Source organism: Hippopotamus amphibius, chromosome 4 (genome assembly GCF_030028045.1).
Source record: "Hippopotamus amphibius kiboko isolate mHipAmp2 chromosome 4, mHipAmp2.hap2, whole genome shotgun sequence".
Classification (NCBI taxonomy): domain Eukaryota; kingdom Metazoa; phylum Chordata; class Mammalia; order Artiodactyla; family Hippopotamidae; genus Hippopotamus; species Hippopotamus amphibius.
The window spans coordinates 34,769,478-34,790,688 of record NC_080189.1 but is presented as its reverse complement, the minus strand read 5'-3'; the positions used below and the strand labels follow the sequence as shown (position 1 = coordinate 34,790,688).

The 21,211-nt window shown below is 39.5% G+C and overlaps 1 protein-coding gene across 1 annotated transcript in view; it reads left to right on the top strand.

Moving 5' to 3' along the window:
• The first annotated feature begins 2,273 nt into the window (after nt 1-2,273).
• The window catches only part of TES (testin LIM domain protein), a 46,401-nt gene continuing 27,463 nt past the window's right edge, over nt 2,274-21,211 (top strand). Inside the window, exon 1 of the mRNA XM_057732796.1 lies at nt 2,274-2,481. Coding sequence (XP_057588779.1) covers nt 2,455-2,481 — 27 coding nt within the window. The 5' untranslated portion in view covers nt 2,274-2,454. The remainder of the gene's footprint in view (nt 2,482-21,211) is intronic.

Genomic DNA, 21,211 nt, shown 5'->3' with positions numbered 1-21,211 from the left:
GTAGAAATCACTGAATTTCAACTTGCCAGTGATACACAAGGTGATACTGGGAGGGTTTGAAGGGAAGAGAGGGAAACGGCAAAATACGATGGTAAAAAATGTTCCCAGATATTTTTCTTAGTGTCATCTCTGAAATCTCACCAAATAAGCCCAAAATTTATGTTACAATGTTTGTTTGATGCCTTATTTAAACTGTTTCACTGGACATTTTCCATCTGTTAAGCTCCCTGAGAAAGACCAAATTGCCCTGTCATAACTAAACCTCACGTTCACTGGAGCTTACACTGGGTAAACTTTGCAGGGGCCCAAAAGTTGTAGGATGGTTTGAGAAAATGGGATGGGAAAGTTTTACTTAAACTGAGTGAGAAAAAAAATTCATGACCATTTTGGTCATTCAATTTGTAGTTTATTAATAGGATAATAAAAACATCACATCATAAATCAGTGCTCTGTTACTGAGTGAACTTGGATCTGCTCATCTAATGCAAAACAAAGCTAATCTACTGACACCAGGTTGTGGTGAAATAAAGTATAGTGCTTATTGCAAGGCACCAAGCAAGGAGTACAGACAGCTAATGCACAAAAGACTGGAACTCCCCAGTGGCTTTTAGGGAAGGGTTTTAAAGGCAACATTAGGGGTGTGGGTTGCAGGGTGCCTGACACACAATTCTCTGATTGGTTGATGGTGAAGTAACATGGTGCTGTCTCAGGAATCCCAATCATTAACCTTCTTGTTTGCTCCACCCGGTCTGGGGTCTACATGCTGGTGGTCAGCAGTTTTCATCAGGGGCGTCTGGTTTCTGTAAAATCAGCTCAAGGATATGGCTTAGGATATTATCTCCTGAACTTAAGGAGGAACTAGAAGTCCTTAAAGTTATTTTATGGCTAAACTATTATTGTCTTGCTTGACTCTTTTCTGTTTCTGCATTTTCTCATTTCTCCGATTAAATCTGCTCTTTGGAACTTGGGAAAAGCCTAGGAAGCTAAGGTTCTTCTATAAACAAGAGGCAGGGGACTCTGTCCAGGGGAAGACCCTGCAGGGTCTTGCTTGGCTTCATATTGAACAACATTAATAAATAGCCAAGTAAGCAAAGTGTTAAACGTGTTAGCTAAAATGAATTAGGGGCGTTTTCAGTTACCAAATTTCAAGAGGTAAAGGGGATGGAAATCTGGACCTAAATATCTACATGCTTTGGGATTTTTTCCTTTTTAAAAGCAGATGCCAGATTAGGAAGTCACCTGCTATCTGACCATTATAGTTTTCTGTCATTACCATGAACTGGGGTGGTGAGGGGAGGGGGAAGGAGTCTCCTCTTTTAATGTGTCAAAATGCTGCGTTTTCAGCCCCACACGTGCTGGAGACATTGCTTAAAGATGCATGAGCACTGTCCCCAGGAGACTAAGAAATTGGGCAGCTCCCTATACCTCTGGGGTCCTCAGTTCCCTGCAAAATGAGAAAGCTAGACTCAAAACCCCCTAGGATCCCTTTCAAATCCACCAAGCTAATGGTATTCATTGCAATTACTCCTGAATGAGGCCATGATATGGATCTTGCTCCAGTGCTGCTTGTTATGCCCACGAAACTGCTGCATCAAACATGAGGCACATGAGCAGCCTCACACCATTTCACACACCAGGGACAAAGAGCAAGCCTCTACTTCCAAAGGAATGACATAACCTGTCTCTGAAGTGATTCACATCACCCTCATTTTTGAACTACCGAATGCTCAGAAAACTCATATTACCATCTTTGATGACGTTAAGGCTGTGAGATGAGGTTCCTGCCAGTGCTTGGGACATTGGATAAAAGTATTTAAGAAAAGGCCATCTCCACACCTCAGTAGTGAAATTAGGGTGGGACGCCCATCACTGGGATCCCTAACAACCTCCACAAGCTCCTGTCTTTCTCTTTGCTCTGAGAAGAAACCAAGAAGCTAGTAGTGGCATGATACTCCGCTGGACGTATATCTAAGGTCCCAAGCAGAAACAGGTATAAGCTGACCGAATGGGAGGGGCTCTTCCTCATCTTCAGTTGGCGATAAGATGGGCTCCAATTCTTTACGCGCAGGACGGCTGACGCCCAGCGCAGCCTCAGAGACCCGGTTAGGCCTCCCGGATTGCTCTCCACAGGGCGCCGCCCCGGACAGGGCCCCGCCCCTCACCTTGACTGCGCCGCGCTGGGGCCGCGAAGGTGCGTGCGGCGCTCGGTGATTGGCGGCTGCCCGGCAGGGCCCGGCTGCCATTGGCTGCCTGGGCCTCTTTGTTCCCGGTCCCCGCCGCAGGCCGGCTGCGGCGGACTGGGCGGCGGAAGTTTGACGGCGCGGGGAGAGTGGCTGCGGCGGCGGCGCCGGAGTCCCCGCAGACCTCCGCCAGTGCCCGCAGCGGTGCCGGACGCCAGGCGAGCCTGGGTGTGAGATCCCGGACAGGAGGAGGAACCGCCTCTGACACACAGACATGGACCTGGAGGCCAAAGTGAAGAAGGTAGGGCGGCGCGGGCGGCGGGCAGCGGCCGCCTCACCTGCGCGGGGCGCCGCCCCCTGGCTGCCAGCGGCGGGTGGGGCGCACGGGCGGCTAGGCGCGAGCCGGCTCCGGGTCTCCGGAGCCCCGGGCCCAGGTACCGGACCCTCCGGGTAGAGGGGGTGCCCGGTGGCCCCGCTAACTCCTGAAACCCGGGAGCGATGGAGAGTCGCGCGCGTGAGCGAGGGTGGGCGCGGGACATTTCTCCGCGTCTAACCATGTCCAACGGTTGGAGGTGTTTGAAACTTTCTTTAAGATGTTTCAACTGCGCCTGTGCCTCCCTAAAAGAAAAGGATGAGGTTAGGGCGAGTTCGGGCGAAACCATGACACTACTTCTTCCTGTCTCAGGAAGCTCAGCTTTATTAAGCCCTTGTGGTTTGGGGTCACTGATGTGACTTTGACAGCTCAGACCTCCTCCCCCTCCAGCTCGGCTGTCCCAAGCTCTCTAGAGTGAGCGTTGATTTAATGCGCTTCCTTCGCACACGCTGCTGGTGATAACGTGAAAGGCGATGATTTTTCTTTTTCTTTTTTCTTCTTTCTTTGATCACTCATTACTTCCAAAGCACTGCCTCCTAGGGGGCTGTCTTCCAAAGAAAATGTTCTCCCTCTTTGGCACCTAGTCCCAAAGGACGATTGTTACCAGTGGTTTAGCTTCAGGAGACGTTTCCTGCCTGGCTGCCCTCCGGGCGTCAGGACCCACGGCCCTACCTGAGCCGCTCCCTGATTTTGGGAGCCTCCTGTTTCCTGGGAGAAAGAGGTGGGTACTAGACTGTGACTCAAAAGGAATGCTGATTTCACATTCCAGTGTAACGTTCTGTGTGAAAGGTCTCATTCCAGCGGATTGCTCATATTTACTTTGAGGTAAATTTAAACTAGCTGCTCCTTATCAAATAAGGAAGGAAGTTTTGCAGAGAGAAAAAGGGGAAAAAACAGAGAGAACCTAATTTTCTTCTCTTGCCCACTATGGGTTGCTTACATTGCCATTATTTCATCATCTAAAGACAAAGTTCCTGACCTAAGCATTAATTCTGTTTCATGCCCAGAATTGAATTTTTTTAAATGTATGGAAGTGCAAAATATTAGGTTAGGAGGCTGTTGAAGAATTAAAAAAAAAGTTAGCCCTTTATTGACTAGAACTGGCACACAAAACGGAATCCAAGGACGGGAAAACGTAGTGTAAATTCTGAGTACCATGATTGCATTCTGTTCTCTTCCAGTTTCGTTTCTTGTCTTTGCTTTTAGATGACACTAAAATTTTTTGTTAATCTTGCTTGCATTTTGTTTGCCGCTTAATTAGTCTTCTGTTGATGAACATTGCTTATTTTGTTTTTCATGTGGGAAAGAGTGGGTCATTTAGTACTTGTCTAAAATTTGGAGGGCCTTGTCTATGCTTAAACGTATTGCTTCAAAAATGACTTTTTAAATGTCAGCATCCTCTGGGAGGGAAGGATGAGTGGGTGAAGTAGAGTATTTTTTTAAGGCAGTGAAACCATTGTGTATGCTACTATAATGGTGGATACATGTCATTATATATTTGTCAAAATCCATAGAATGAACACCACCAAGAGTGGACCCTAAAATAAACTGTGGACCTTGGGGGATGATGATGTGCCCAGTGTAGGTTCATCAGTTGTAACAAATGTACCACTCTGATGTGGGATACTGGGGGAGGCTTTGAGAGGAGGTAGGGAGATATATGGGAATGTTGTACCTATTGCTAAATTTTGCTGCGAACCTAAAACTGATCTGAAAAATAACATCTACTTAAAAGGAAAAAAAAAATCAACATCCAAAAGTGATTTTGAAATTATTTGAGACAAAGAAGAAGTAATTCTGAGGGAGAAAGTCCAGAGTTAAGTGGACTAGCAAGGGAAAATGTGTGCTAGCAAAAGAAAAATCCAGACATTATTTATAAACAATTTCCTTAGTTTCAGAATGTGGATTATGATAAATAATGCTCTTGACATATGGTGTAACTTTTCTCCTCCATCTCCCCTTTACTTTAAAAGGTTATCTTTTCAACCAAGAATCTTATCTTTCTCTCAAATCCTCTCCTCCCCTTCTTCTGCCCCCAAGAAAAAGGATTCCATAAATTCAAAGCTTTTACAGATGATACCATGACAGTAACAAATCTTTGTTTCACTACCTTGTCACCACTGGTGATTCTCAGGACAGAGTTCTCAACTAGTAAATTGGAAAGTACTAGAACATTCCAAAGACATCCAATTTGACTGCCAACCATACCCTCTCTGTGTCCATGTAGGACTTTTAACAGGCTTAATGTTCTATGGATTCGACAAAATGTTTCCCAGGACAAAGAATTCAGAGGTCCCAAGAATACATTTCATAATCTCAAAAAGAAACTTGCATTCCCTTTAGAAATTATTTTCTAACACACCAGAAGAAGGAAACACATTACAAGATCATCTCTGATCTTTGAGCAGAGCCTTCTCACCCTGTTTTGGTACCTAGATGGTTTTCAGGTCTCCCTTCTTTTTGACTTTGGTATACAGGAAATTAATAATTTGAATGTACCTTTTAAAAAGCCTGGATGGAAGTTGGAACAAAGACACAACCATTTAAGTAAAACTAAATTTGACTTCTGTTTTAAGATACATTTTTTCCTTCTAAAACCCTTGTACTGTTGTTTTCATAAGGAATTTTCTCCAGGCAGATGACCAATGTTACTTTCCTTTCCCATTAACATTTCATGTAAAAAGAATTAAAGAGGGTTGCCTTTATTTCACATCTACCTAGGTGGATGACACTGTTATAAGATTCTTTGTTTATAAAAGGAGAACTTGGGTGTCCATATCATTGGCATAAATTTGGATTAATTACCAGTTAAAACACACCATCACAAAGGCAAGGAATTTTTATAATTAGATTTTACTATATTTTGTTTTGTTTGAGGTAAGTGAGCTGTTGCTAGGATGTGAGAGCTAGTTTGGTTAAACAGAGGTTTTGTTTTAATATTTTAGAGTATACTTTGACTTTTACGTCTTTGCCCTGTCTTCTGAGTTATTTGTCTAGTTCCCTTCCTTATGTCTTATGTCTCTTCATTATAATTGACTTTGTGTAAGTAGAGCCTATGACTGTTTGGAAAAAACAATGGCCTTTGAGAAGCAGAAACAGAGTCTCATTTTTGTGGTGAATGGTAAATCATGGCCCACAGCCAGCTGTTTTCCTCTTTCCTTTTTGTGTTACTCTCCCATGAGAATCACTTTTTTTTCCCTTTAAAAACATAACAGAGAGAAAGAGAACTCAGTAATTTCCCTTATGCTGCCTGGAATTGCCACAGAGCTTTTAATTTTACACCTTATTCATTGTTTGCCTCCTTTCTAATCTCTGTCTTTTGATCCTTCCTGATGTCTTGCATACTTTTTTCTTAGGACTCTTTTCTTTGTTTCTTTAATTTAATTTTAAAAAGATGAGATACATTTTAAGGATTACAAGTCACTAAAAACCCTCTTTCTCAGCATCCTAACATGTTTTGAAAGCTTCTGTCATTTGCCAGAAAACCAAAGTGAAACCAAGTGATTGCAATTGGAAAGAGTACTGAACCACAAAGATTATTTCCATTAGAAATTAGAATGCGCCTTTTCTCTTAGGTGGCCCCTGATTGAAGTGGAAAAGGCAAGTAAATGGTGACCTGGAGGCACAAATCTACAGTTGAATTCTCTGCTTGATGCCATTCTTGCTGTGAGAGTCATTGGCAAGTCTTGGGGTAATGGGAGGGCAGCGTACTTCCAGGGCTTTACCTTACAGGCAGTTACTCTCTCAGAACAAGTATAGAATAGAGTAAAGTGGTCCTCAGCGGGGCTTTTATCTCTTCCAGCCCCTAGTGTGAGTCATTACATTAATTGGATATGAAAAGTCACTTTCTCTAACTTGCCCTGAATATTGGTTTGAATAGAGCTGTAGCAGGTTTTCTATTGCATTTTCCTTAATGCTATCTTATGAAGTAGAATTAGGGATTTATGCCTCTGCTGGCTGTTAGCTATGTACCATCACCTCTCTCCTTGACTTTGCTTGCTCACCTTCAAAGCTAAATGTTGCTCATCCCTCAGGACAAACTCCTCACCCTACCCCCACCACACATCACCCTCCAGGTAATCTTTCTTCTTTTTTCTATCTAGATGGAAAATCTCTTTCTTCTGTATTCCCAAAGCATGTTATCATAACTCTTGGGACACTCTTTGCTTTCTCCCTCTAGATTATAGTCTTAACTAGATTGCAGGCTTCTTGAGAGCGAAATTCATATCCTGTTTATACTTGTATAGTTATTTTGTTTGCTCTTCCAAGCAATTTATGAAGTAGACCTTAGCCTCATTTTAAGGATAAAGAAACTTAAGGTTTAGATAGGTTAATCTGAAACTGGCAGAACCTAACTATGATCTTGAACCATAGTTTTCAGAATCCATGAGACTTCCATCATACCACCTAGCCTGAGCCCTCTGAACTCCTTGCCTTGATCACTACATATATGTCGAATGAAGTACACTAATATAAAAAGAGAAATAAGCTTAGGTCCATTTCAACTTTTTTATTGGTTTGTTTAAAGGAATTATATTGAAAGAAATGGTTTCTATTCCAATAAAATTACCACCCTACTGGTTTTCTACATTTTACTTATACTTTATCCATGGCTATGTGTATGCCCTTTAGTATAAGTTGCCTTTGACCTTCTTTGCACAGAAACAAAGTCTAAATAAGTAAAAACATCACAAAAAGGAACTTCTGGTAGACTTTTACAGTCAAAGAAATTCCATTAGCTCCAATAATATTCTGGACCATATCTTCTAGGATTCTTCCAACTTCCCAGCTTTTTTTGGGGAGCAGTGATAATGCTGCCTCCTAGCTACTTAATATGGTTCTGAACAATAGCGACCTTGCTTTTGGCTCTCTGCTTTGGGATTTCAACCAGTGTCATCTGGAACTGTATAGGGGCACTCATGGTTGGCTTGTAGAAGAATCTGTTCTACCTGCTGAGCCCCAGAGTTGATAGAAAGCCTTACACATAGCATGGTAGTCTAAACCTCTCTGTCTTCTAGCAACAAAATGCTTGGAGTGCCCCTGGAATGGCAGACCAGGCAGCTTAGCATAGAGCAGTTAAAAACAAAAAAAAATGAGTTCAGTGCTAGGAGGAGAATTGTTCATATAACAAGATCTGTTGAGAAGCAGTAGGAAGCACCAAAATGATGAGCTGTTTTGTGAGGTTCTCACTGAGCTTCAGGATGACACCAGCATTGTGAGCATGGAATTAACATCATGGACCATCAAGGTTACTCTGAGGGGCCTATTTAGTAGAAAGAACATGATAAATTGGTAAAAGAGTAACTACTTCCTATGTTCTTTTTCTGAGAGCCAAGAAGTAGTTTGTCCTATGCTAATTTGAATATAAGTGTTTTAGGAATCAAATCACTACAGTATGTTCAGAAATTAGAAAAGGTCAGTAGGTGCCAGTATGGGTAAAGAGCTGTAGTGTACAGAAAGATCTTCTATAGTGTATCAGCTTTCTCACTTGTATTTGTCAATATGATGTCATTAAATTCACTCTGGGCTGAGAGTTAGTAGATCTGGGTCCACTCTAGTTTTTGTGATCTTGGCCACTTTGGGTCTCAGTTTTCATATATATATAAATCAATGGGGAACCAAGTGATTTCCAAGATTTCTTCAAACCTTGTTACTCTTTCTGACTGTGGAAAATATTATCAGTAGTTTACAAAGTATAATAATATTCCACAGTGCTTAAAAACCACACAAGCCAAGAATATATCAATATATGTGACTTTAATGAAATGGCATGTATATAAATGGTATATACTCCTGTGAAGTCCATGAGAAAATGAAACAATTTTTTTTCATAGATCTTAGCTGTTTTTTACCTTATTTTTACTTAGTTTGCCTTTTAAATGTTTGTGGGCTATTTGAAGACATTAAGTTTAACTCATTTAAATCTGTAGTATAAAGCTTCAAAGGCATACAGACTTCTCTATTAGCATGAGTCAAGTAAGCCTAGGCATGATATATCACTTTCCTTGGTACTTAATTACAGGAAAATGAAAAATAATAGAGCTTTTATTGTCTTTAAAAGTTCTCTCTCCCAAAATAAGATGATTCATTTAAAAACTATGTGAATAGTTTATGTGCAAAGCACTGTTCTAAACTCTGGGGGTATAGTATGAACAAAAAAGACAAAGTACCTTGTATTATAGAACTAACACTGTTGAGAGGAATGATGGAGCAAAAAAAAGAGTAAATGAAAGTAAATGACAAAATAAATGATAGAAAGTAAGCACAAATGGGATTTTACCCCCTTAGTGAATTCTTTACAGATCAGCAGTACGCTGGATTTCTAATACAGAATGTCCTATTTAGTGGTGATTCTTGGCATTGGTTCCTGGTTTTGCAAACTTTGTAATTAGGAGTTATTTATCTTAACTAACGGCAAATGAAAAAGAAATGAGAAAGCAGCTTTTATGTGTTAGAATGTAAAAAAGCTCTTAATTGGATAAAGCCAAAATATTTACAGTCTTACACCTATAAAATACACAAACTGTCTTTTTCCTGATTACAAATGCCCTACAAGAGTCACTCCTGTATTGTGTTTCGTGTTCACCGTCATTACTAATTTTTGTGTTAAGTACTGTCATGGTACCTGAAAGAATGACTTTTAAAAATCTGTTTATTAGATCATTGATATGTAGTACATACAGGAAATTACTTTTGATTTTACAAAGTGGCAGTGTTCAGGGAGCATTATATAAATTATGAATTATGAAATCATCTTTTTCAAGGAGAGGCAAATAGAGAAAAGACTAGCCAAATTGAAAATAGGTTTTAAAACCTCATAAATTTTCAAGATTTTAAGGAAAATAATCTGATAATTGATAAATGCACCTCTGGTCTTTGAGTAAAATCCATGTATTAAAACTTGCATTAAGCACTGTTATTAGAGGATTAAATTTAGAGGTTATGCTTTTCAGCTATCCAGCTCCAATCTTTGACTCTTCTTTAAAAGAACTCCAGTCATACTTAAAGTAGTATCACGTATTTTTTTCTAAGTGCCTGATCTACCTAACTCCCTACTTAAATAATGGGAAATTAGATAAGAATATGCATGACTATAATTTTCTAATGTAAGTTCATACAATGACCCTAAAATGACTTTTTAATTACTTTTCTTTCTCTTCAGCCACTATAATCACTGTTTATTGCCAGTGAAAAAAACAGTAAGAGAGAACAGAAGGTGATAGAGAAAAGAACCAAAAGAAAGTCACTAGGTATTATTTGGAAACTGTGCTATGGAAGTATTTCATGTTTCTGTCACAATGAATATAAAAACTGGTTGATTGTAGGTATCACTACTTTTATTTTGGTCATATTCAACAAAGGAGAAGAGCATAGTTTAGGATTGCCAGTTTCTCTTGTCTTTGGCTAGTCTGCCAAGAATGCAGGACTGCTTGGGTTCGAACATGGCTCGAGGCGGGGAACTGTGGGAGAAGCCCGGCAGTGAGGACTGCTGAGAGCTCATCTGCCAAATGACAGCCAGCTACCACTACATAAATATTATTAGTCTCTGAATGAGGCTGGATCATCCTCAAATCACAAATGATTCAGCCTGTGTCTATTACAGTGACATTCTGACCACCATACAAATTTTAAAAAGGGGTTTCAGGGTGTCTTTTGGTTACAAAGGTTCTTATCTAAACAGTGAGCCTAGCAAAAAGGAGGCTGAAAGCCTAGCACCAATGCGTTAGTGCTGAATCCATTAATATGTCTGCTGCCACCATGAACTTGCCCTTGCTTTATTTGAAGATAAAGTGATGTCATGTTTCACTGTAAAATGATCATGCAAACATTAGGTGGATTTTTATTTCTATGAGTGTAACATCAGAGAAGTCTTGATAGAATGAGTCACAAAGTGAAGTAAAGAATATATTTCCTTTACAGGGGTACTGGCCTTCAATAAAAATAATTGAATGTTTAAACAAAACAGAGTCACCCTTTGTTTTTCATAGAGAATATTAAAAGGTCCGTTTAAATTAAGACTACAGAATCTCAACTCCTTTTCTATCAATATCACCTGTTGAGCTTCTATCCCCCGAAACACTGTGATGTCAGCCTTGGTGGATAAAAGAAGGAAGGTAGGCAAGCTAGCTAGTGGGCAAGACATGCAAACTAACTACAGTGCTGGAGAGAATGAAATAAGTGCTGTAATACAGTGTTGCTCAAGATATCTATGTTGAGGAACCATTTTCTCAAAACTCTGAATCTGTCATGGGCTGATACTTTTAAAAACACAATAAAAATGAATTAGTAAAAGGAAGAAAAAAGACAAATATGAGGCCAATTTTTAAAAAACTAAATGTGGGACTTCCCTGGTGGCAAAGTGGTTAAGGATCCACCTGCCAATGCAGGGGACACAGGTTCGAGCCCTGGTCCGGGAGGATCCCACATGACACGGAACAACTAAGCCTGTGTGCCACGGCTACTGAGCCTGCGCTCTAGAGCCCACAAGCCACAACTACTGAGCCCTCGTGCCACAACTGTTGAAGCCCACGCACCCAGAGCCTGTGCTCCGCAACAAGAAAAGCCCACACACCACAATGAAGAGTAACCCCCGCTCACCACAAGAGAAAGCACGTGCACAGCAACAAAGACCCAATGCAGCCAGTAAATTAATTAATTAATTAATTAAATGTATCAGACATAAAATTACTGTCAAATTGCTTAACAATTCCTAATGGCTTTCTCTCTGGTTTCTTTCTGTGTCTCATCACAGACTGGTAAGCAACAGTTTGCAGACTGCCAAACTTTGTAGTCCTGTAATAATAGAAATACAGACAACTACAGTATCCCTCCCTTATCCACAGGGAATATCTTCCAAGATCCCCAGTGGATGCCTGAAACACCAGATAGTACCAAAGCCTATGTATACTGTTTTTCCCTATACATACGTACCTATGATAAAGTTTAATTTATAAGTGAGGCACAGTAAGAGATTAACAACAGTAACTAATAATAAAATAGAAAAATTGTAACAATATACTGTAGTAATAAAAGTTTTGTGGACGTGGTCTCTTTCCTTAATTAACTTTCAACTCTGCCAGAGATTCAGCAGTGGCTTCTTCATTGGCAGATGCAGCCTTCTCCAGTAATTTTTATATTTTTCTGTCCCAACTTATTCCTGAATCTTTGTAACCATCCCTTACTTACAGTAAATGGTGTAATTTGTTTTAGGGGATCCCTTGCTGAAGTCTTTGTGTGGGCTCCATGCTTTCTGGTGTCACATGTTACCACCAACTGGAACATGTTTTCTGTTTGTGTCTCCCACCCACAAATTTAATGCCTTTTCCATCTTAACTAAGCAATTAACATGCACTGTGTGGCCATAACTTCTGCAGTTTGAGGTGCGAGAACAACACTGACATAAATTTCTTTGTTCTTCTTCACAATTTCATGGACAGAACATTCCTTCTTACCATAGATCTTAGCAGCATCAGCATACAATTTTTGTTTGTCAGCATACAATTTTTGTTTGTTGAGTGGAGAACTTTCACCTTTTCACTTAAAGGAAGCACTTTAAGGCTTCTCTTTGGCATATCCAAATTGCTAATATCACTACTCCTGCTATTTGGAGCCATTATTTATTTATTTATTTATTTATTGGCACACGGGCTTAGTTGCTCCGTGGCATGTGGGATCTTCCTGGAGCTGGGATCGAACCCGTGACCTCTGCATTGTCAGGCAGATTCTTAACCACTGCGCCACCTAGGAAGCCCCTAGAGCCATTATTAAGTAAAATAAGGGTTACTTGAACACAAGCACTGCCGTGATACTGCAACAGTCAATCTGATAACTAAGTTGGCTACTAAGTGACTAACTAGCTAAATAAGCCGAACAAAGGGATGATTTGTATCCAGGGCAGAACAGAGCAAAGACTCCAGATTTCATCACACTAAGAATGCAGTTTAAAATTTAGGAATTATTTATTTCTGTAATGTTCTATTTAATATTTTTGAATCATGGTTGACTGTGGATAACTGAAACCTCAGAAAGCAAAAATGTAGATAAGGGGCAACTACTGTATTATGAAATTTCAGAAGTAGAAGTAATTTAATTAATAACATTATGGAGGAAACAACATTCAAACTAACTTCTGTAGGATAAATAAGGTTTCAGTAGGCAAAGAAGGAATTCCAGGAAGAATAAATAACATGAGCCAAAGAAACACGGCTGCAAGAAGTCAGTAAACCCTTGGTATTCACACCATAACATTCTCAGTGTTGACTCTTCTAAAATAAAGCCAGGGTATATGATCTGCAGTGATTTGTGATTTTCCTAGATTTCAGGTTTGAATTTAGGAAGTGTGCCACTGAGCTTGTACAGGAACCTAACCTACTGCTGAGGATCAATAGCTCTGTCCTAATCTTGATTCTTATTTAATACACTCTGTCATCTCTTGAGGAAGAGAGGAAATTTCACATTGGAGTCTAGCTGATGTAGTCTGGGCTTGGCTCCAAGCTGTGGGTTGGGACTACATTGGCTCCCCATACCTTTCATCTTCCTTAGATCATTAGATATCTTAAGCAAAAGTTTGGAGCAGTCGTGGGCATGTGTCACAGAAGTCACATGTCCAAGTTCAAACTCATGGGGAGGATAAGTGCAGTCTAATGACTATGAGGCAAGGTTGTGGATGTTTAAAACTACTACCTGGGAATGAAGAATTGGGGTCATTACTTCAGCCTATCATATGTTCTATAGTGGGATTTTTTTTTTTTTTTTTACTTTGGTGGTTTAAGTATACTTTTCTGAAGTTCTGTCATGTATCAAGAGTCTGTTCTGAGAAGATACTCTGCACAGTTTCACAGACAACTGATATTTAGTTTTTGACCCTTCTGAAAAAGTATAAAGGAAAATTGACCTTGGGATATCCTTTACTTGATTTTTTAGAGGGTTCTTTTTTTAATCTAGTCACTCTTCTGTTAGTTTTGAGACTAACAGACCTCTCCAGATTTGCCCTAGCTAGGTCATATGATCTCCATGTGAAGAAATGTAGAACTCATTTCTCTGGAAAATGTCAAGTTGCCAAAGGTTTTTAAGAGGAGTTACAAAATTGGCCTTTTAAATACAGCAACAAATGGAAAGTAGATTCTACAAATATTCAAATGATGCTATATGTTAGACTCTGCCAGTGGTAGCAGAACAGAAAACTATCCCAAGAGAAATAGGCAGAAATTAATGGCAGAGGGAGGCAAAACAGATTTGAGTGGCTTAATATCCATATTTCTTTTAAGATGTCACACGTAAAAACAATTGAGACGTTATTTGTTGGCACTTTTCTCATGGATCAGATGAAATCAAGCCAGAGGATGGAATCATCCAGTGGACCACTGCTGCCCACTCCTTTGGAACACAGAGTTTAGAAGGAGAAGAACAGAATTTTCATAGGTTTGAATCCCGGTTTGACACTCCCCAAGAAATTTGGACAAGTTCCTTAGCCTTCTTGGCTTTAGGGGACTTATCTGTAAAACATAGATAATTCCTCCTTATTGGATTATTGTGAGATTAAATAAAGTAATGCATGTAAACACTTAGTGCCTGATATATAGAGAGGACTTGATCAGTGTTGTTATTAATGTTCTCTGATCGTTTTTGTTTAGTTATCTAGACCTTAGTATCAATAAGTAAATGTTTGGAGAGCCAGAATTGCAGGAAGGTTATCAGCTTTACAATTCTGGGTTCAGTTCTTAGCCCTGGCACTTACTGGCTGTGTGAATTTGGCAAAATTACTTACCCCTCTAATCCTCAGGATCTTTATCTGAAAATGAGTTACAACCATCTGCCTCACAGGGGCATAAGAATAATTGACATCAACATTTTAAAGCACAAAGTATGGTGCCTGCACATATAATAAATAAATATATCATAATCATTATCAAGAAATCCAATTTAGAGGGAAGAAAATCCTGCATAGATCGTCAAACCATTTAACAGGCACCTGAATATATCATCAAGAATTTTACGGCAGCACACTTTCAGAAAATTATTGATACTTGATGCTTTGTTGGACACAATGAACTATTTAAAGTTCAGTAATGGGATGTATTAAATTATTGAATTTCATTTTTTCCTTGTATAATTTGCAAATTATTTTGATTTTAATTTTTTATGATACAATGAAAATTTATAAGTAATGTTTCTGTTACTTCATTGAGTGCATGCCATGTGCTAGTCACTATGGGAAAGATTTCAAAGCTATGTTGATTAGGTTCTCTAGCAGGGGCATTTGACTTATCATTACCAGGTACTCTGGTCCAGTATAGAATACAGGTATGTTTTCCTGAAAAGAATCTTCCTCAGAGTTTTTGTGGTAAATTGCAAAAAATGGCTACAATTCTTTGCAGCACCTCCCATTAAGAAATGGAGTCTGCCTTCCTACCCTTTGAATCTGGGCTGGTGGTAGACAGTGTAGAAGTAACATTGTGTGTCCTGCAAGCTTGGATCTCACAGCAGTTTGTTTGCTCCTAACTACTTTCTTGGAACCCTGCTACTGCCATGTGAACTAGCCTAGGCCAACCCACTGGAGGATGAGAGACCACATAGAAAACATGGAACAGGGCTTCCTAGGTGGCGCAGTGTTAAGAATCCACCTGCCAATGCAGGGGACACGGGTTCGATCCCTGCTCCAGGAAGATCCCACATGCCACAGAGCAACTAAGCCCGTGTGCCACAACTGTTGAGCCTGTGCTCTAGAGCCCATGAGCCACAACTATTGAGCCCATGTGCCGCAACTACTGAAGCCCACGCACCTAGAGCCCGTGCTCCGCAACGAGAAGCCAAAGCAATGAGGAGCCCGCGCACCACAACGAAGAGTAGCCCCCACTCACCGCAACAAAAGAAAGCCCGTGCACAGCAAAAAAGACCCAACACAGCCAATAAAATAAATTAATTAATTTAAAGAAAAAAGAAAACATGGAACATCTCAGCTGAGGCTCCCCTATACTAGCTGTCCCTAGCTCACCTGAAAGGTGACTACAGATGCAGTGAGCCCAGCTCAGACCAGAAAAACCACCCAGCTGAACCCAGCCCAAGGTGCTAAACTGCAGAAGCATAAGCAGAATATCATGACCAGAAACTACAGAATAAATGGTTGTTACTTTAAGCCACTATGTTTAAGGGTGGTTTGTTAGGCAACAGATCATAACTTATTGCTAGGATGTAAGTCTTCTCAGCCACCCACAGTGAAAGCTATAACAAGGTCTTAGAGAAGGTTTTTCTCATTCTGAATTACCCTCATAGCCCTCTGTACATAAGAAAGAATAAAGAATCAGGACACTGTAGCTTCCTTGACATCATTGGCCACTTGAGAATGAGCCCCCTTTCTAACCTAGTCAAATCTAATTTTGATTTCTTTGCTTGTTGTTCCATCAAAATAAAGGAAAATTAAATTAATCTGCAACTGAAATTTGATTCTAGTTGTAAAAAGGTGGTATATGCATGTTGTGAAAGTTGTCTATTTCCCCTGAACCCCAGACAAATCTAAAATAATGTCTCTGTACCTTTTGTAGTGAGGAAGTCCTTGGGCTATAGTTTAAATATAGAACAAAAAGCATGTGAATCCAAACCACTTCTCTAATAGATCAAAAATCAAAAGATGGGTCAAAAATTAGTTAAGGCACTTATGTTTACACAGCACATAACATAAACATAATTTTTTCTAGAGTAAGGGATGATGTGAAAAGGCTAGACAATAAGTAAATAAGCATAAGGCATCTGGCAGTAGCGTTCCTGCATCTCTCCCTTCCTTTCCCAGTTTTCAAGACCCCTATCTGTGCTGTAAGACTTTGGTTTTGCTCTAAATACACCTGAATACCAATCCTGGGCAAAGGTAGAAAATGATAAGGTTGTCTTTTTGTGCCTTTTACCCCCAATTTTCTGTGCCTTCTCTCCATTGAGTGTTTCTCTCCAGGTTCCCTTGGATGCTACATGCTCCCCTGGGGGTCTCCTCTGGCAGCTCTCTCAGCCAGTGCCACAGGCCTTTCCCTTCATTCTGGGTCTGGAAACACGCCTGTACTGTCCTCTTTTCCTGCATGTGCTCTGATTAGATAGGCAATTAGTGGCAATAAATCACTTAATTGTATAGTCATCCTAACCCCTCTGTTATAACAGGTTACTCCTAAAGAAATAATACGATAGCCCTTAGGCCTGGTAAAAAATGATGTCAATATTCAAGTTTGGGGATATGCAGTCTTAATAAAGGCTTCTCAATACACAGCACTATCTGTGGAATCCACTCTTTAGAGCCAGCTGTGGAGGTAGTGACACAAGACCAAATTAGAATTGTTTGTCATCATCTAAATTCTTTTAAGAGACTCCTACAGATGCCTTTTGGATTCAAGTTTTAAAAATCCCTTTTATAGCTAATAATTGGGAGTCTGTGAGGCCTGTGTATAAAAGCACATGCATTACGGAGTCTTTCCACTGATCCAGAGCTCAGCCAATCTTAATTAAGAAGCTATTTCATCAGCAGTTGTAACCTGTGACATTTTTATAGCCTGCATTGTCTTTCTCAAAGTAACAGAGTTAGAAGGAGGCCCTTTATGAGCAGAATTCGCAGAAGTAGTATTCTGTTGGTGAATATCACAGTGACTGCCTTTAACATAAGAGTTTAAAAATAATTTGATAGTAGTCAGTTTGAAAAAATGTTTATAAGGAACCAGCATAAACTGAACAGACACAATACATTTCATTTTGTAATTTACTTACCTAAAATAAGTGCAGTCTTTAAAAAAATATGTAAATTATTTTGTCCATAATAATACTGTGAGGATACATTAGGTTTCGAATAAGTACACAGTACTGAAAAGTTAGTTATAAACTGCTGACTATAAGTACCACCTAATTTTTTTTAAACATTTTTTTTGATGTGGATTGTTTTTTAAAGCCTTTAGTGAATTTATTACAATATTGCTTCTGTTTTATGTTTTTTGGCCACGGTGCATGTGGGATCTTAGCTCCCTGACCAGGGATCGAACCTGCACCCCCTGCGTTGGAAGGCAAAGTCTTCACCACTGGACTGCCAGGGAAGTCCCAAATACTACCTAATTTGAATCAAGTAATTTACACTCTGATGTCACAAAGAAGTGCTATATATTTTTTCCCTTACTTTCCATCACCAGAAGAGTTATATAATAGAATAAGGTTTATACCAATCTTTTTCCAGTTTTATTCTCTGTTCGTTAAGGACTATGACACATTATAAAAATTGTGAGATTTTTCTCTTAAGTATATTTCTAGGAATTTATTGCTAGTCAAACCTGATATTTTGTATTCTGGTTTGTGACTTTTGTAAAACACAAGTATGTGTGTATGTGTGTACACAAATGTGTATATATGTTGAGATGGTTAGAGAATAAGACTTAAGAAACTGAAACTCATATTCTACCCTGTCTTCTGGAATACTGTTCCTTAATCTTGACTGAGTGAACGGTTAACAAATTGAGGGGAATAAGAGCATTTATAAGGAAGGAGCAAAGTTTTGTTTTACTATGCCCGTTTGGGTGAAGAGACATTTAAATATTTGAAATGGAAATAAAGTCAGGTGGTAGATAAGCACACCCTATATTCCCTCCCTTTGTAAAGTCTGTCATCACAAATCACTTAGTCTTAGCATTCGAATATCAAAACAGAAGAGATGCTGTGGTAGATGGCCTCTAAGGTGGCCACCATTGATCCCCACCTCCTAGAATTCATACTCTTGTGGATTCCCCTTCCCTTGAGTGTGAGCTGGACCTGGTCAATTGCCGCCAAGGAATATAACATGGCAGATGTGCTGGTTTGTCCCTTCCAAGATTAAAGACTGCAGTTTCCGTCCTGGGTACTCTCACTCTCTGTGTGATCACTTGCCCTTGGGAAAACCAGCTGCCATGTCATTGGTGCCAATGTGAGAGAGCCTAAAAGTGGATCTCCCCCCAGTCGAGCCTTGAGATGACTGTAGCCCTAGCTGACCCCTGATTGCAACCTTATAAGAGGCCCTGAGCCAGCCCACCTAGGTAAGCCACTCCTACCAACCTGACCCACAGAAAGCAATGAGGTGACAAATGTTTGTTATTTTCAGCTCCCAAGTTTTAGGGTAATTTGCAACTAATTCAGAGGCTTTCGGTTATAAATCTAGGAATTTAGTGATTTGGAAAAAAAAATGAAAATAATTATTGCAGTTTTTGCCTTATTATATTACCCACGGACACTACATAAATGTAAGGAATCATCTATATAATATAGTAAGTAATTTTCAGTACTAGTGATAAGTCTGCACATTTTGAATAAAGATCTTTCAACTTTGAGATTTGATTTGCTCATTTGTATTTCGTTGTTTCTTTTAAAAGATTTTTTCTCTTTCTGTAACATTGGAAGAGACCTATTTTGCATCAGGACCCTGGATATTTTCCTTGACTCATGCCTAATTCTTAATTCTTTTGAGGGCCCTCGTGTGTGTGTGTGTGTGTGTGTGTGTGTGTAATTACTTCAGGGCCTTCAGTGTTAGTGCAGCTGGTCTGCAGACACTCAGGTTTCTTATAATCAGTCTCTGGTTTGTCTAGGAAGGAGGAGCTCTGGCTGGTGACAAATAGGCAGTCTTTCAGATCAAAATCTATTGTTCAAAACAGAAGTTACAGGTGAGGAATATTACTCATTTAAATTATTAATTATCTTCAGAGTCCCATTTTGGAGAAAAAAGTGGTGACTTTGTAGTTAAGAGCTCATTTGGAGTTAGAAATGCCAAGATTTAAATCTCAGCTCTGCACTTGGCAGATTGCCCACAAGATAGCCAGGCAGTCTTAGACAAATTACTTAATCTCTCCAAGTCTCAGTGCCTTTATTTGTGAAATAGGAGTGGTAACCCTTTCCCACAGGTTGTCTTGAGAATTAACTGAGGTGATGTATGTATTGTGCCTAGTAGGTATCTACGTCTTAACAAATGGTGGTTGAGGTATTTCTATTTGCTACCACTTCTACCTTCATAACTACCAGTGCTCGTTAAGGAAAAGCATAATTAGAATTGCTTCAAGGTGACCTACCGAAACTAAAATTCATTATTGTTTCCTAGAAAAAAGCAGCAGGATCTACTTCTGATCTTCATCAAAAATGTCACTATATTTACTGAGGTTGTATACATGTCTTAGGTAATCTGCTGCAATTTGATTACATTTCAGACCGAAGTAGACAGATTGCCTTGCTTACAGTCCTGTGTCACTTACGTAATACTGGTACTGCCTTAAAAAATGTAGGGGAAAACTGGGTGGGAGTTATCTATTTAATTTGTTAAAGTTCCAGGAAGATTGACCCAGTACCTCCAGAACAGAATTTATTATAAACTACTTAGACGGAAAGATCACTTGTTTCCTTTTCTTTCCTATTACAATGATTTGTTAGTGATGATTTACTACGTGTGAACAAAAAAAGTGTCTGTTTGTCTCACAGTGGATTTTATTATATAGATTCATGTAGGGCTCTGGCTTTGTACTTCGTGCACTGAAAAACTGAAGGGATGTGGGAATGAATCCTAGAATCTGCCATGAAGAGTTTTATTCCCACTTGCTTCTGAATAAGTGGGCTTGACTAAAGACCCTTCATTAATTGTTTTATTCTTGGCTGTAATATTTTGATCTCAAGTTAAAAATTATATTTCTTTCTATTTTTAAAAAATTAAGTTACTAAATATTTATCTAACGTATGGTCTTTCCATGTTCATGACCTATGTTTAGGTACTAGTGGTTAAGAACAGGCATTCTGCAATGCAACTGACCTTAGGCCGAAAGAATTTTCTGCTTTAGTTTCATCTGGATGAAAATGCAGATAATTAATAGTTTTCATAGAATTGTTATGAGTATAAAATGAGATAATCCATGTAAGTCTTATAACCATGCCTGACAACATAATTGCTAAATAAATATTTGCCATTGCTATTATAACCACCACCCCTGCCTGAGCCCTTTTTTAAATTTTTTGTGAAAAGAAATGGGTGTTCCTTGGGGTGAAGGGTCTATGTCATAGATCATTTGATAATTAAAACAAGTATTAAATAAATAGATAACACTTTCTGGCATTTCTACCAATCTCAGGCTGTGCAGCAGGCTTCAGGAATTCAAATATGAACAAGAAACTCACAGTCTAGTGGGGTAAATGGACTTCATAGTATAGAAAAAAAGGACTAAATAATAGAATTTGAAGCAAGTCCAATAGGAATTCAGAAGATATTGGCTGAGGATAGTTCAAGAAAGGTATCATGGAGTAACTGCCGTTTGGATATATAGAGGGTAGCATTTTACCAGATGGGAGGAGAAGAGAAATGATACCCAGGAAAGGGAAAATCTCATGCAGAAGCAGAGCACGGCTGGAGGGGAGGGGTGTGAGGAAGGGAGCAGGAGCAAGGGTGGTGCCAGGTTGAAAAGGCCTTTCTCTGCCAGCTGAGACATGTGAAATTCATTGAACTCATTAAAAGTGTCTAACAAGGGGAATGTTATGATCATCTTTGGGTTTTATTAAAATAATCTTGGGAGCAGCACTATGACATTATATGAAGGGAGGGATCAGTTTGGAGAATATAATCCCAGGTTGATGTGATAGAAATTTGACCATGAGCACTGGAGTGGAGATGAAGGAACAAACTATGTGGGTTTTAGAGAAG